Source organism: Oncorhynchus nerka, linkage group LG20 (genome assembly GCF_034236695.1).
Source record: "Oncorhynchus nerka isolate Pitt River linkage group LG20, Oner_Uvic_2.0, whole genome shotgun sequence".
NCBI lineage: Eukaryota > Metazoa > Chordata > Actinopteri > Salmoniformes > Salmonidae > Oncorhynchus > Oncorhynchus nerka.
The window spans coordinates 71,814,384-71,827,764 of NC_088415.1; the positions used below are offsets into that span (position 1 = coordinate 71,814,384).

At 49.7% G+C, this 13,381-nt stretch overlaps 1 protein-coding gene across 2 annotated transcripts in view; it reads right to left on the reverse strand.

Moving 5' to 3' along the window:
• Nucleotides 1–13,381, reverse strand: part of LOC115103077 (zinc finger SWIM domain-containing protein 5-like) — a 50,951-nt gene that overhangs the window by 18,620 nt on the left and 18,950 nt on the right. For both annotated transcript variants that reach the window (XM_029623694.2, XM_029623693.2), the window contains exon 2: nt 68–424. In XM_029623694.2, coding sequence (XP_029479554.1) covers nt 68–424 — 357 coding nt within the window. The remainder of the gene's footprint in view (nt 1–67; nt 425–13,381) is intronic.

Below are 13,381 nucleotides of genomic sequence, written 5' to 3' on the forward strand. Positions count from 1 at the left end.
TATGTGAACATGGGGACCTTACGTTATGTCCAGAAACTGAAGTCTTGGTGTTGTGTGTCTTTCTTACCATGGACCTGGTTGATCTCAGAATTGGACGAAAGGATCTCGTCGGCTAGTTTCTGGGCAGTGGGCAACACCTCTGTGTGGTGTGCTGTGATGAGGTACTGGACCAGCTTCTGTAGCTGGTCTCTGTTCATCTGGAACAGGGTCTCTGAGATGGGCAGCCGCAGCTTGACCTGCTCGGGCTTCCTGATGCGGTACAGGGACAGTGCCACCACGTGGGCGCAGTAGAAGATGTCTCGGTTGCCGCAGCCGCAGGTGACCGAGGTGATCTTGCAGCGGTCGAAGCTGATGGCCACCTTGTGGGTGACCTCGGGCTCCGACTGGGAGGCGGGCTCCGTGACTGTGCCACTGAGGTGGAAACCTGGAGAGACAGAGAGAGGGAGAGAAGACCGGTGTCAGCAGACTTAATCAACATTGAAATTACTGCTGTGATTTCACATCTTCCCCTTTAGCAGTACATTCAGCTGAAGAATAGTTGGGACTCAGCACTATAAAAGTCACAAGTCACACAAGTAATGAAGGGGCTGTCAAAACATTCTGGCAATTTACACACAAAGAATCCTGCAAACTAACATGTGATTAAGTTAACCTTTACAAAGAGAGCACCAGTTTGCAAAAGAAAAAAAAGGTAATCTACCCCCAAAGCACTCTGGGATTGAGCTAGCAGTATCATAATCAGTTCAAGGGAAGCTATAAGTTCGAGCCACGTAGTACACGGTCTTAAAATAATAAAACTGAGGGCAGGCTACAGCTCATATAAACCACGTTTGTAGATTAGTTAGCTGATAAGATGTGTAATACAAAAGGAGTAGATAAGATAGTGAAGGAAAAAGTGGATACTGGTTAAATACGTCTGGACTAGATGAAACTGTTTCTTCACAGGAAATGCTCCTGCCTGCTTGCGAGGTTCTGGCATATTTGAGGTTTTGGAAGTCAGTCAGTCGGTTGTTGAGGGGCAAAGGGTGTGGGGAGAGGAGAGAGCGCATGCAGCAAGAGGGATGGTAAAGGGGTGTGTTTGTGTCTGATAGAAAGTCTGGCAGCTCACTTTGACTGGTAAATTATTAATGCTGGAGGGAGGCTCAGAGAGGGGGCTGGGAGAACAGAACTAAATGACTATATCACAGTACCCCACCAAACCATAGCAACCAGGCCTGCTCCCTGAACTTAAACACATTCTATTTATTTCATTTCTATGCTCCCTGGCTGCCAGGTGACCCATGATAGCAGATTGAATGTGAATAAAGAGTTGTAGGACCTGACCCCTGGCTACCCATAGTACACACTGAACATAGGTACACTACACCCCATAGAGTGGTATATAAAAAGCCCAACCTACAAACCTTCAATGTAGAAAGCTCAGCTAACCAAGGCTAACCTAATAAACACCAACCTGTCTGGTGAACTGTAATAGACCTGGAATGCCTAACACGCACACGCAAGCTCACTCCCACACGCAAGCTCACAAGCAAGTTCACTCTCACACACAAGATCACAAATACACAATTAATTCTAGGGTTAGACTAGTGAGACAGGGGAGTAAAGCCTGCCGTTCTCTTGCCAAATCCCACAAAAGCCTTTTCCAGATGAGCTCTTCTGAGAAACAAGCCCCCCTCTTCCCCAGTTCCCTTTTTCTTGGGGGGGGTGGTCAACGTCCAATTTACTGCCAAACCCTTTCAGGCTGAGACAAAACCACAGGCCCATCTGATTAAGGAGAGTTTATGGTGATGTCTGTTTTCCTTTTGATAAAAGAAACAGAGAGGGGCTAGCCCTATGTGTTGCAAATGACTTGCAGCACAACACAGAGTTCAAAGTGAATTTGGTGAAAGACAAAGATGCATGGAAACCTTGTGGAGAAAATGGCAGACTTGTGTGTTTTACTGCGCCCATTTTTCTTCCCTTCAGTCATCAAACCTTGTACCGTACAGGTACGGTCTTGGTCTATTTCCAAGGCAGTCTTGTAAAACGGGTACTGTATATCAATATGACAGAAACAAGGGAACAAACTAGAAAACTAGTAAGATGTGGGATAAGGGTCATTACACGGTAACAGAGTTATGCTGAGACTCAGAATCTTCACTTTAAAATGTGTCGAACAAAAAACAATGCCTGCAAAATGAATCTAGAAAACTCTATGCACAAGGCCTACTTGGTAACAATTTCCACAGATTAATAATAATACAAATCAAAATAAATGGTTGAAGAACAGTCAGTAGACGCAGATGGAGAATTATAGTTTCAGGAATAATCCTTATCCTATATATGTAATGTGTTATCAGGTTGTTGTTCAAGTCAGCTCGTGTCATTTGATGTATTTAGCCAGGATAGTCCACTCACCCGACCTAATAAATGTAGAAATGTATCAAACAATCCAATCCAAAAAGGTTTCTCAACTCTGTTGCTGCTCACCACCATGTTCGTCTATGGCAGCTTGCTCTGTGTGATGTGACAGTGAGCCAATAAAGTGGACGACACAGAGGAGATAGAGGTGACTACTGCGTTCTAAAATCAGAGAGAGGTGGTAACACAGGCTCACGACTGTAGATGACAATACCATCCTTACTCCAACACTCGAACTCCACAATGGAAAGAGAAGACGTGCACTGTACATGATGCCGCTCATACTACCTCCATCCTTACCGTTCCACTAATCCGATGACAGAGTACATGTACACTCAGTACCAGGGAGAAGCCTTCTGCTATACACCTCTGAGGTTATCTGAAAGGGATCTAGCCCCCAGTCTACAGAGAGGGAAGAACCGCTGCACTGAAAGGTTGTTTACAGAATTTTAGTGATCTTGTAAATTGAAACACATATGTAGAGTACTGCTGCGTCTTTTCTGTATGGTAATAATAATAATTGTATTTCATAAAGTGGTTTCTTGCATCGTACAACACAATACAATGCAATTTACAGTCACCTATTTAGCCCATGATGTTACAGACCAAGTAAAAAAAATCATGAATGAATATCAAGCCCTTCATAATGTAAAAACGTTTTTAAAAGTCTCATGCAATGTAGGCCTGTACTGAACACCACATATAGGTTACTAGGTTACTGTAGGCTATATCATAGAAATCAAAAGCTATTTCCATGTGAAAATGTTATGAGATTTGCTCCATTGGTTTTGTTGATAGGTCTACTTTATGCTCAAATAGCCACAATAGCCTATTGGCAACCATCTAAAACTGTAAGTTGCACAAAATTCTCACAATGTTCAAGTGTCCACTCACAAGACCTAAAAATTTGCTCAGGGCCCCCAAAAATCTGAGGGAACATTGCCACAACAATGTGCTACCTATGCATATGTAGTCAGACCGAGGAGCCTCGCTCACCTCTGCGGTCAGTCACAGTATGTAGAGTGGCTGCAGACTGCAGTATGGGACGTGTGCTCGGTGTAAGGGTGACTATGAGGCCCTATCTCCGTGCTGCAGCGTGGTGTGGGTCTGAATCTGACAGTTGCTGCAATGCCACAGCCTGCTGCTGGTTAAAGAGGGGCAGGCTGGGTAAGGTGGCTCCTCATCTCCTTTCACAGTGTTCCCTACAGTAGAGAGCCAGGCATCTGCCGCTGATGGACATGAAGGGCCCTCCTCGTCTTTCAGCCAGGGGCTCCCGTTTCCCCCCAGTCACCCCAACCCCCGCCCCGTCTTTTGTTGGCCGGCCGTGTCGCTGAATGTGATCCTGCAGTCCCTTTCTGCTGCTCTTTTCTTTTCGGTCTTTCTCTAGAAGCTCGAGGCAATACAATCCCCCTCTTCGTTGAATCCTCCTTCCTTCCGCATGGTGTGTGTGTCCTTTCTGGGCCTGGTCTAGAACCTGCAAACAGTGATGCTCTTCTAGATGAGGGAGGGGTGTCTGGGTGTCCTGAGGAGGAGGAGGAGGGTCTGGGTGTCGTCAGCAGGTGGTATGGAGATGTCAGTTCAGTCACAATGCAAGATGCTGCTGCTGTTGCTGGGAGGGATGGTGGGAGGGACGGTGGGAGGGACGGAAGGAGGGATGTGGGAGGGATGGAAGTAGGGATGTGGGAGGGATGGAAGGAGGGATGGTGCGAGGGGTGGTGAGATGGCTGGAGGGAGGGAGAGAGGGAGGGAGAGGGGGCATAATCAACACAACACTCTGCCACAGCTAATATGGGTCAGGCCAGCACTCCACACACTCTGTGGCAACTCTCAATTGTCTCCAGGAAGAGTCCAAGAAGGTTGCCATGGCCAGCCAAGCATAGAGGAGGAGAGGACAGCTGATTGGGGAGGGGGCGGACGGACCATATGGCCAACACGGCTGGCTTATTTATCGTACACAAGCTTGCGGCGATACAAAACGCTGTGCGTCAGAGACAGGGTCAGGGGTAGCGGACGCCAGAGACAGGGTCAGGGGTAGCGGACGCCAGAGACCGGGTCAGGGGTAGCGGACGCCAGAGACCGGGTCAGGGGTAGCGGACGCCAGAGACCGGGTCAGGGGTAGCGGACGCCAGAGACCGGGTCAGGGGTAGCGGACGCCAGAGACCGGGTCAGGGGTAGCGGACGCCAGAGACCGGGTCAGGGGTAGCAGAGTGAAGATTAATCAGTGTGTCACCAGTTCTAGTCACAGCAGCACTAACCACAGTAGGAGGCTCTTGACACTGCAGCATAAATCACTTCCCATCGGGAGGCCAGCTCTGAAGGAGGCCAGCTCTGAAGGAGGCTAGCTCTGAAGGAGGCTAGCTCTGAAGGAGGCCAGCTCTGAAGGAGGCCAGCTCTGAAGGAGACCAGCTATCAGCTATAGGGGTCAGATCTAAAAGCAGCAGCTGAAGCTCCCTTGTCTCTTCTCCAGACCACTCCTTAACACTCTGGGGCTGTGATGTCACACATTAAGAGGTCCCTATCCTTCTCACAGCGCTGGCTTTGTTCACTCTTACAGAGATATGCAAAACCATCGTCACAACCATTAGATATAGCATTTTCCCCCAGTTATTCCCCATACTGTTGTAATCAAGGGGCCAGGGTAAAGCCCCTAAACAGATGAATTTCTAACAAAGGTGAAATTAATGTTTGGTTCTGGGAGCCCTGCCAGCCCCACAAAGCTGATTTGATCCTGAGCAGAAGCACATGGCCGTCTGTCTCTGGGGAAGAGCTGTGCAGTGGGGGAGGAGCCTGGATGGATGCAGCATGCATGGATGCTACATGAACAATATGACTGAGCCAGGGGAGGGAGGGGGTTTGTTTCAGTAGGCTTACTCTTACTCTACACCATCCTGTCCGTCCGTCCTCCATCCATCCATAGCACCAAGTGACTGGGTTTATGTCTACAGTGTATAGGTAGGTATAAGTAGGCGTTAGGAGGAGAGAGGCAGTAAGACATTGAGACATTTGAGTCCAGCTCATTGATCCGTCTGCTGCAGTGTCTAATAGTCATAATAATTCATCTGGGGTTGATGCTTCTAATGCAGCTCCTCCAGCCTGGACCAATTTACTCTGCTGAGGCTGAGTCCACCAACCATCTGTCTACTGCAGCAATGGCTTGCTGTATGCAGTGGTGAGGTTGGGGTTATATGTGTAGGCCTTCCATAGCCGGTGAGTGGGAAGAGCTGAGGATAGGAGAGAGAACCCCTTCATTCATTTGCTCCCTCCTCTCCTCCCTCCCTCCCTCCCTCCCTCGTTCACCGCTCCACTCCCTCACTGGGCCTGCACCATCTGCCACTCCGCCGGCCCGCCCACATGGGCCCCACCAGCCAATCAGAAGGAAGTCCCTCCCCGCTTCTAAACCATTAACCTCTAATCAGCCATGGAGGCTGAGCTGGAGATCTGTATGCAAAGGAAGGCAGGGAGCTGGGCCAACACAGCACGCACAGTACAGCCTCCACGGACTAGGACCCCCCCCCCCCATCTCTCTCTGCCCATTCCACCCAAACTACAGCCACATACCAGTCCACCTTCCATCTGTTCCAGCAGCATGGAGGTTAACACAGCACCCCAGTCCCCCTTCCATCTGTTCTAGCAGCATGGAGGTTAACACAGCACCCCAGTCCCCTTCCATCTGTTCTAGCAGCATGGAGGTTAACACAGCACCCCAGTCCCCCTTCCATCTGTTCTAGCAGCATGGAGGTTAACACAGCACCCCAGTCCACCTTCCATCTGTTCTAGCAGCATGGAGGTTAACACAGCACCCCAGTCCCCCTTCCATCTGTTCTAGCAGCATGGAGGTTAACACAGCACCCCAGTCCCCCTTCCATCTGTTCTAGCAGCATGGAGGTTAACACAGCACCCCAGTCCCCCTTCCATCTGTTCCAGCAGCATGGAGGTTAACACAGCACCCCAGTCCCCCTTCCATCTGTTCTAGCAGCATGGAGGTTAACACAGCACCCCAGTCCCCCTTCCATCTGTTCTAGCAGCATGGAGGTTAACACAGCACCCCAGTCCCCCTTCCATCTGGTCTAGCAGCATGGAGGTTAACACAGCACCCCAGTCCATCTGTTCCAGCAGCATGGAGGTTAACACAGCACCCCAGTCCCCCTTCCATCTATTCTAGCAGCATGGAGGTTAACACAGCACCCCTGCCTACCACCCATCTATCTCTACACAACAGACATGCATATGCACAGACACAGCAGTGCATTCAGCATCACACAAGGCCCAGGGCCCGCTGATCTGATAAAGGCCTGATTGATTCATTTGTGATTTCCTAACGGCGCCATCATGGCCCCAGCACTGGGAGCCATTTGTCACGATCACATTCAATTGATTTCTGATTCGCTTGAATTCTATGCGACGGCATAGAGGGGGGAAAAGCTTTAATCAACTCCCTTTCACTGGGCCTCCCTTAAAACACAGGCACGGACGTCTACGGAACTGTAAGATAAGATGTGTTTTGAGCTTGTAGGCCTGTCGTTGAGTTGGGGGTGGGGGTTGAGCTTGTAGGCCTGTCGTTGAGTTGGGGGTTGAGCTTGTAGGCCTGTCGTTGAGTTGGGGGGTTGAGCTTGTAGGCCTGTCGTTGAGTTGGGGGTTGAGCTTGTAGGCCTGTCGTTGAGTTGGGGGTTGAGCTTGTAGGCCTGTCGTTGAGTTGGGGGGTTGAGCTTGTAGGCCTGTCGTTGAGTTGGGGGTGGGGAGTTGAGCTTGTAGGCCTGTCGTTGAGTTGGGGGGGGTTGAGCTTGTAGGCCTGTCGTTGAGTTGGGGGGGTGATACAAATCTGAGCTATAGCTAGCAGCGCCGCACTGGGGAAGATCAAAACAATCATTTAGCACCCGGTGCAAACCAGACGTGGCTGAAGTGCCTTTATTCTGCTGCTGATCATTCATAGATTCAGGCTGGAGAGCAGTCTTAGTGGAAGAGATAAATATGAACGAGAGAGCAGGCTGAAAGGAGAAGATGAATCGTAGCACGTTGGGACGGGCCGTAATCACATACAGATGTCCTGCTTGAGATAAAAGAACGCCAGCTCTTCAAATGGAGGCTGACAGAATGGGAGGGGGATATCCCCTCATTGTTATTTGGGCTCAAGGTCTTCATGGCTGCCATACTAAAAGCAAAGCTGAGAAAGCATATTCCGTCTCCCTGATCAATTCAAGACATTGTAGGAGACAACAGTGAATGCTCCGTGTGCGTGGAAGGTACACTTAAATTCCCCTTGAATGGCGCTGTGCAATGTGTAGCAGAGAAAACAAATGCAGAATCTCCAATGTTCCTCACAAACAAAACACCTGGGCTGTTCCAGTCAGTACACAGTACTGCAGTCAAAGGGCCTTGGTTGATGTGTAGAGAAAACTGGCCAGCCTTCTCCTCTCTCCTGTGTGCGAACAAACCTCTTACCCAAGGCTAAACAAAAAGATTGAGATCTGTGGTTTCGCTGCTCTTGTTTGCTGTGTTTGCGTGCCTTGCATTGTTCCTTGGCCTTGTGTGTCGAGGGAGGAGCTGCAGGTAGAGGGTTAGCTGCTAGCTGAGGGGCAGCCAGGATGCATAAGAGAAGCTGACAGCTCCCAAAGGTCACCAGGCTGCATTTACCCCCAATTACTGACAGATCAGGTCAGCTCCTCAATGCCTAGCGATGCTCTTATCAACCCCCTCTAGTCTCTCTACAGCCATGGCCTCTAATGCACCCATCTAACACTGGTCTTTCATTATGTGTGCCCTTAAAATGTACAGATTCCTGTTTAATATGCAAGCAACCATCCGCCACCGTCTTGTTGCGATTGACAAGGAGCAGTCAGGGCAGCAAAATACCTCGTGAGGCGTTTGTTCTTGAAGCACGGTCGGCGGTGCTTGATAAGTGCGCATTAAGAGGCTTATATTTCATAAAACTCACAAAAGCAAAAAAATGCTGCCGTCGACGATGAGAAAATGTGCAAAGAATAGCAAGTGGCTAAAGACAGAAACAGGCTCTGAAGTTAGCATTTGTAACTTATTAACCCCTTCAGTTGTAAACCAGTCTCAGATGGAAAGAAACAAAAACAATGAATCTTCAAGGAAGAAAAATCAGCTTTTAAAGTCTGAAGACACTGTGAGCGTGTCAGACACAAACCTCCTCCTCCCCCACAAACCAAACCATTGCCATAATGTGGAAGCTATGAGTAAATGTACAGCTGAGGCGAGATGAACTGACATCTCCATTGGTCCATTAACAAGATAGCAATCCCTGATCTGCAATTGGGCTTCTGGTTGACTTCATTAAATGCTCATCAAGCCAAGCTAAGCATCTGGACCAGAAAAAAACAGAGGTCCTGACACAAAGGATGGGCCTGACGTGAAGCCTCGTCTTGCATGCATTTTGATGCTGCTTGGGACCCTGAAAGTGTGGTTGTATTCTGTAAAGACAGGCTTCAGATCAGCTGATGCAAAGGCAATGTAATGGCGGCAACTGAAATGACCACTCCTCCCCTCCCCTCTTCCAACTCCCAAACTCCTCATTATCTAGGCCTATCCCCCCTCCTCCCTCCCAAACTCCTCATTATCTAGGCCTATCCCCCCCTCCTCCCTCCCAAACTCCTCATTATCTAGGCCTATCCCCCCTCCTCCCTCCCAAACTCCTCATTATCTAGGCCTATCCACCCCTCCTCCCTCCCAAACTCCTCATTATCTAGGCCTATCCCCCTCCTCCCTTCCTCCTCCCTCCCAAACTCCTCATTATCTAGGCCTATCCCTCTCCTCCCCTCCTCTTCCCTCCCAAACTCCTCATGATCTAGGCCTATCCCCCCCCCTCCCTCCCAAACTCCTCATTATCTAGGCCTATGCCCTCCTCCTCCCTTCCTCCTCCCTCCCAAACTCCTCATTATCTAGGCCTATCCCCCCCCCCTACCCCTCCTCCTCCAACTCCCAAACTCCTCCTTCTCAAGGACTATCCCCTCTACTTTTGTTTCAGGGGACTGCCTTGCCTTGTGAGCTGGTATGCACCCTGAAAAAGCCCAATGATGCGCCAGCGCCCTGCTCCCCTCCGCATGCACACAGTACAGTCTTAATCTCGCCGTGACCTGCTTTATTCACCCTGAACCGGCTGCCCACTGGGCCCAGGATTCACAGGAGCTCTTTGTTCTCGCCGGGTCTGTCTAGGCCTCAGGCAAGGGCCTGGCTCACCACAAAGCTTAAACAGCGGTTAGCAAGCGTCAGCTTGGAAGCAGGGTCCTGGACACCACTGCCGCTCCCACTGAGATGCTGCATGCAGAAGAAAGATGAGGATAAAGAGAAGGAGGAGAAAGAGAACGGAGGAGAAAGAGAGAGGAGGAGATGTGTGGAGAACAGAAATGAGATCCGGAGACAACAGGGGGTGCCAAAAGGCATTGATGGCGCTCGGAACACACTCGCTCCCGGTTACCTAGCACTGCGGTGAAACAGGATGTTATTTAGTCAGAGGGTGAGACAGGCTTTCTCAGCGCTGGCTCTGGCTGGGACCTTTGAATGGGTAATGTGTGCTGGGGAGTGTTAGGATTGGAATAGGCTCCTCCAAAAGACAGACAGAATCCCAAGTCCCTGGTTAAATTACATCACCCATGTTATTCCTTTCTTTCAATCACTGAACCACAGGAGCATTGCAATGAAGGAGAAATGCTATAACTGTGGCCGTGGTAAAGTAGCCATTTCAACAATGCAATGGTAATTTCACAGTCCCTTTGTGATATTTGCCACCGGATTCAGTAAGTGAAATATCAGTCTCTCTCTCCAGCAGAAAACCCCAACATGTGGCGTTCATATTATAAAGATTATAACAGGGGATTTGTCTTTGCTGTCAGTTTATTTCAGAGCACAAAAACAAGTGAACTCAATAACCTGGGGGACAGGATAAAACTGACACCAGCCCATTCAGGCCCGCACCAAATAACGTCACGCGTTCACACATGCGCATGCAGACAGAATAAAAGGCTCAGTAAACAATACCACACAATGCTCTTTGGCTCTGTTCTGTTTACAAAGAAAAGGCCTTATCGCTAGAGAGCCGTTCATTCACATGGCCCTGACACTCTGAAAAAGAGCAGCTCACCAGTGACAGCCCCTCTAAGGGAAGCACTGACGGACGCAAAGCTAGCCCACTGAATGGACCCAAAGCTAGCCCGCTCAATGGACCCAAAGCTAGCCCGCTCAATGGACCCAAAGCTAGCCCGCTCAATGGACCCAAAGCTAGCCCGCTCAATGGACCCAAAGCCAGCCCGCTCAATGGACCCAAAGCTAGCCCGCTCAATGGACCCAAAGCTAGCCCGCTCAATGGACCCAAAGCTAGCCCGCTCAATGGACCCAAAGCTAGCCCGCTCAATGGACCCAAAGCTAGCCCGCTCAATGGACCCAAAGCTAGCCCGCTCAATGGACCCAAAGCCAGCCAGCTCAATGGACCCAAAGCTAGCCCGCTCAATGGACCCAAAGCTTGCCCGCTCAATGAACCCAAAGCTAGCCCGCTCAATGGACCCAAGGCTAGCCCGCTCAATGAACCCAAAGCTAGCCCGCTCAATGGACCCAAGGCTAGCCCGCTCAATGGACCCAAAGCTAGCCCGCTCAATGGACCCAAAGCTAGCCCGCTCAATGAACCCAAAGCTAGCCCGCTCAATGGACCCAAGGCTAGCCCGCTCAATGGACCCAAAGCTAGCCCGCTCAATGAACCCAAAGCTAGCCCGCTCAATGAACCCAAAGCCAGCCCGCTCAATGAACCCAAAGCCAGCCCGCTCAATGGACCCAAGGCTAGCCCGCTCAATGGACCAAAGCTAGCCCGCTCAATGGACCCAAAGCTAGCCCGCTCAATGGACCCAAAGCTAGCCCGCTCAATGGACCCAAAGCTAGCCCGCTCAATGGACCCAAAGCTAGCCCGCTCAATGGACCCAAAGCTAGCCCGCTCAATGGACCCAAAGCTAGCCCGCTCAATGAACCCAAAGCTAGCCCGCTCAATGGACCCACTGGGCCACCATTCTATAGTACCAGATTCCACACAGACAGAAGGAACATCATTAGTAGAAACTAGCCTGCATGGAGACGACGTAGTTCTCGGTCTCACAATAAGCTACCAGGCACGTGAGCCTGAGCCGTAATAGGAGCGTTGTATGAACCCAGGGTGGTACGTTCCCTTGTTCTGCTTACTATTTATTTCTCTTCCTCTCGTTCCACATAGATGGCTCTGCATTGTATGCCATGTCTATGGGTAAATACAAGCTTTCCATGGCGCTCCATTCAGGGCAGACAGAGGCCATGTCATCGGGGTGGCAGATCAGAGAGTCGGGGGGGCGGTATATGCATTCAGTGCCCTTTAGGCTGCGATGCCTGTATTGATAGACACACCCCCCAAAAACAATCAAAACAATAAGCCAGATAAGTTGTCTTTCTCCACTGGCCTGAGACTAAACCAACAATGATGCAAGCTTCACACTTCTGGATGTGTAGACAATGGGTTCTAGTAAAAACAAGCATGGCCCGTGTGGAAATCCAAGAGCTGATCTGTGGGTGTCATGCTGCAGTGCCGGAGAGAACCGGAAACACCAACTATCATTAGACAAGCTAGAACTCTTACATGTGAGTCATTCAAATATACACTCCACTACATACACCTATTACCTACCATTCGCTCCACAGCTTTCCCCCCTGTACTCCAATGCTTCTCATTTAAGCTCTACTTGAAGAGAATGGACATCGATACAAGTGCTTTAAAAATGACCTGTGCCTTCATTCCAGCAGGAGCGTTTGAGTAGCTTTTGGACCAGCCGTAGCGTTCTCTCACAAAGAGAGCTTGATTAATAAGCATGGCTCCTTTTCTGGAGAGCGACAGAAAGGAAAAGGCCATCTGAAAGGCACTTAAAGACAAATTATGTAGATTTAAACACTGCTTTGGTCACCGGGGATGCTGTGGTGAATATTCATAAAGCAGCACTCCAGACTGGTTAAAGAGCCTCACCTATGAGAGGTCACCACAGAGAGACAGCCAGCAAATCAACTTCTCTGATTTGGCTTGAACCCGCCTCCTCTCCACCGATTAATGAAACGGAGAAACTTTTCCCGACATTCGGTCTCTTTAGCATGTAATAACCTTCTGTCGCCTAAAGACCCATGACTATCCTACTGCAGTGAAGATGGAGATGTTTTCCATGCAGAGTCACACAGACCCAGACTTAAACCCAATGGTAAAGGGCAGTTACAACGGCTGAGGACTATTTTTTTACAGAGATCCAATAAATGAGCTACTTTCTGATTGGATACTATATGTCATGCTATGCTAGTAATAACCTGAACTAGCTTCAGACGGTGGCAACTTTCAGGTGCCATTAACCACAGTGGCACAGTCATCTCAACTACATGGCATAGTTATAACACAGGGCTGTTCTGTTCACCTCCTCCCAGTCCCTCCCTCTTCACATTAAGGTCGCTGCCATCACAAAAAGACACCAAGCCCTAACAACAACGTACGCTGTGGACTGGGCAAGCGCCAGTTGGACTCGCCTGACTTGGCACACGCCGGTGATCGTCCTTGGGGGAGTTAGCTGTTAGCTGGGGGATACAGTGATACAGTTTCTTCACCAAAGTGGATAAATGGGAGGAATGGGCAAAAGAAAAGCTCTAGGCTGGCTAGCTGCCCTCTCCCACCTTGTTATTAAAACGTTGTTTTTTACCTGATTCCAGACCTGACTAGGACCGGGCAGGCTGTTAGACAAACACTGGCCACTCCAGTAACAACAAACACCTCTATTAGTACTACAATACACTACCAGCACCAGGCAATTAAACGCACGTACACACAGACACACACACACACACACACACACAGACACACACACACAGACAGGCACACACATTTAGTTGAGGGCCGGGCACCCTTCTACTATGTATCTCTCTCTCAAATCTCAGCTTAGAGCTTCTTCCTGTATCGGCAGGCAGCGACCGGCCGCGCTAC